The sequence below is a fragment of the Lolium perenne genome, chromosome 7 (assembly GCF_019359855.2).
Source record: "Lolium perenne isolate Kyuss_39 chromosome 7, Kyuss_2.0, whole genome shotgun sequence".
Classification (NCBI taxonomy): Eukaryota; Viridiplantae; Streptophyta; class Magnoliopsida; order Poales; family Poaceae; genus Lolium; species Lolium perenne.
This window is the reverse complement of record NC_067250.2, coordinates 26,314,960-26,318,352: the sequence shown is the minus strand read 5'-3', so window position 1 is coordinate 26,318,352 and position 3,393 is coordinate 26,314,960. Positions and strand designations below refer to the sequence as shown.

Genomic DNA, 3,393 nt, shown 5'->3' with positions numbered 1-3,393 from the left:
AGACCTCTTCGTGCGGCCGATGGCGCCGCTCCTGCCGTGCCCCACTCCGGTGTCTAAGCAGCCAACGAAGCCCGAAGCGCAGCCCACCTCTGAAGCTCGCCGCAGCGCACGGTTGGGCAGCAAGCCTAAGATGCATGCCATGGATAAGGTGGTGCAGGTCCTGAACTCCAAGATGGGCGTTGCCGTGGAAGGAGTGCCCTTGATGGAGGCGCGGAAGGCTTATATCAAAAAGTTCAGCACGCAGCTCCCGAACACGACGATCGACGCCTTCTCCAAGCTTTTCAAGCTCAACATCCGCAGCATGACGGAAGCGGATGAAGCCCTTATCACCATGGGAGGACCCGGAGGGTGTGAGCCCATCGCGCAGGACGTCTCCGTCTAGCTTCATAGTTGCTTTTCCGTTGGGTGCTTTGGTTTTTGCTGAACAAGTGACCGTGGTTGTTTGTCGCTGCTTCTGTGTTGTTTCCTGCTTTACTTATTATGATTGGGCCGGACTTATCCATCGCGGATTGGAATACTCGGGGTTTGAACGACCAAGGCCGTAAAGACACAGTTCATGCTTTCCTCACGGACACCTCCTGCCACATCGCTTGCATTCAAGAAACCAAGCTGGATCAGCTGGACCAACAAACGGCCTCTTATATTGGTGGTTTTCGGCTTCGCTCCTTCGCGCATCGCCCGGCTCTCGGCACCAGGGGTGGCATTCTCTTGCTTTGGAATGACGAACATGTGGACATCTCCAACATCCATATCGGCACACACTTGTTTTCGGCGAATGTCTCTGTTAGAGCCTGCGGTACTTCGTTCAAGCTGACAACGGTCTATGGCCCATCCGATCATGGCGAGAAGGAGTCCTTCCTTACGGAAGTTACCGCCGCCAAGCCCGCGGACGACTCCATGTGGCTTATCATCGGGGATTTCAATCTTATATATCGGGCAGAAGACAAGAACAACGACAACCTGGACTTCCGGCTTATGGGTCTGTTTAGAAGGGCGCTCACCAGCTGCCAGCTCAAGGAACTGAAACTTCAGAACAGGAAGTTCACTTGGAGCAATGAGAGAGTAAATCCTACCCTTGTGAGGTTGGACCGGGCCTTCTGCAACGCTGCTTGGGACCTTAAGTTCGAGCATCACGTGCTGCATGCTTTATCCTCCTCCCTCTCGGATCATTGCCCGCTTCTTCTCTCAAACCAGAGTGGTCCGCGGAAGCCTCCAGTCTTTCGCTTTGAGTCCTTTTGGATCAAGATGCCTGGGTTTAAGGATGTCGTCCAAAAAGCCTGGTCCACACCGTCTTCCCACTCTCAGCCGGTCCATGTCATCAACCACAAGCTGAAGTCTACGGCGTCGGGGCTCAGAGCTTGGAGTAAAGGGCTCTTCTCCGACTGTAAGCTGCAACTCCTTATGGCCCTCGATGTCATTCTTCAGTTGGATATCGCCCAAGAATCTCGCCCTCTCTCTCACGAGGAAAGTTGGCTCCGCGCCAATCTAAAACGTCGAGTCAAAGGCCTCGCCGCTCTGGAAAGATCTCGCAAGCGTCAAGCTTCTAGAATCCGCTACCTACATGAAGGCGATGCTAATACCAAGTTCTTCCACTTACGTGTCAATGCCAGAAAGCGCAAGAATCATATCATGAGGCTTAGGCAAAACTCGGGTTGGGCCGTGACGCATGAAGATAAGGGGAACTTGATCTTTGATCATTTTTCCCAAGCCCTTGGGCGGCCTCCTCCTCGGCAGTTGGACTTCAATTGGGAAGCCCTAAACCCTACCACTCACCTTCTGGATAATCTGGGTCTTCCCTTCACAGAGGCGGAGATTAAGGAAGCTTTGGAAGACATGCCTTCGGACAAAGCTCCGGGCCCCGACGGCTTCTCTATCGCTTTCTTCCGCTCTTGCTGGGAGATTGTCAAGGGAGACCTTATGAAGTTCATCAATGCTTTTTCGGAGCTCTCGGCGACCAATTTTCACATCCTCAACTCCGCCAATATAGTTCTCTTGCCGAAGAAAGACGGAGCTGAGTCTATCTCTGATTTCAGACCCATTAGTCTCATACATGCGATCCCGAAGATCATATCTAAAGCCATGGCACGACGTCTCAGCCCTAGAATGAATGAGATCATGTCTCACAGCCAGAGCGCCTTCATCAAGACCAGAACTATCCACGACAATTTCATGTATGTTCGGAATACCGCCCGCCTGTTGCATCGCAGGAAAGTTCCGGCCCTCCTCATTAAACTGGACATCGCCAAGGCTTTCGACACAGTGAGATGGGACTTTTTGCTTGATCTTAAGCAGCGCCTTGGCTTCCCCCAAAGATGGCGGGCGCTTATGACGACACTTCTCTCCACGGCCACCTCCCGTGTTCTCCTTAATGGGATCCCCGGCAAAGATATCCTTCATGGTCGGGGTCTCCGTCAGGGGGACCCTTTATCGCCTCTTCTCTTCGACATCGCCATTGACCCGCTCCAGAGGCTCCTGGAGAAGGCTACCGAGGCCGGCCTCATCTCAGCCATGCCTGGGGGTTTGCAGGGCCCTAGGGTTTCCTTGTATGCCGATGATGCAGCAATTTTCCTCGCCCCTTCTGCACATGATGTTGCTGGCCTGGCTAGCATACTTCAACACTTTGGAGAGGTGACCGGGCTTGTGACTAATGTGGCGAAGAGCTCCATTGCCCCTATTCAGTGCGCTGGCATAAACCTTGAGGAGGTTCTGGCAAACTTCCCTGCGACTACAACCCCCTTCCCCATCAAGTACTTGGGTTTACCTATCTCTTTGGGAAGACTCCGACGGGTGGACCTCCAACCTTACATCGACAAGGCCGTGGCCCGCCTAAGCCCATGGAAAGGCAAGTTCCTGAATCGTGCTGGCTGCACCGCTCTGGTTAAGTCAGTCTTATCCTCTATGCCTATCTTCCTGCTGACGGCGCTGAAAGCAGACAAAGGCATTCTCAAGGCCTTCGCTAAAATCAGCCGTGGTATGCTCTGGGCATGCAAAGAGACGGTCAGCGGGGGGAAATGCAAGGTGAATTGGCAGAAGGTCTGTCGCCCAAAGGAGCTCGGTGGTCTGGGTATCTTGGACCTGGAAAAGTTCTCCAGGGCTCTCAGACTTCGATGGTTATGGTATAAGTGGACGGCTCCGGACAAGCCGTGGGTGGGCACCGAAACCCCCAATGATGCTACTGATTTAGATCTCTTCAACGCAGCCACTCGCGTCACCATTGGCAACGGAGTCAAGGCCTCCTTCTGGTATTCTTCATGGCTCCATGGCACCCCTCCAAAGGACCTTGCTCCGCTGATTTTTAAGGCTTCCAGGAGGAAGAATTGAACGGTCCAGGAGGCGTTGGCTGATCACAACTGGGTTTCGGATATCGTGGTCGACAGCTTCTCAGTTGAGCAC

General features: G+C 53.5%; 1 protein-coding gene across 1 annotated transcript; it reads left to right on the top strand.

Annotated features, from left to right (window-relative positions):
- Positions 1-480: 480 nt before the first annotated feature.
- On the top strand, positions 481-1,817 carry LOC139833543 (uncharacterized). Its single transcript, XM_071823842.1, has 2 exons — positions 481-1,640; positions 1,805-1,817. Exons 1-2 carry the CDS (start codon positions 481-483, stop codon positions 1,815-1,817), a joined length of 1,173 nt encoding a protein of 390 aa, XP_071679943.1.
- The last annotated feature ends 1,576 nt before the right edge of the window (positions 1,818-3,393 follow it).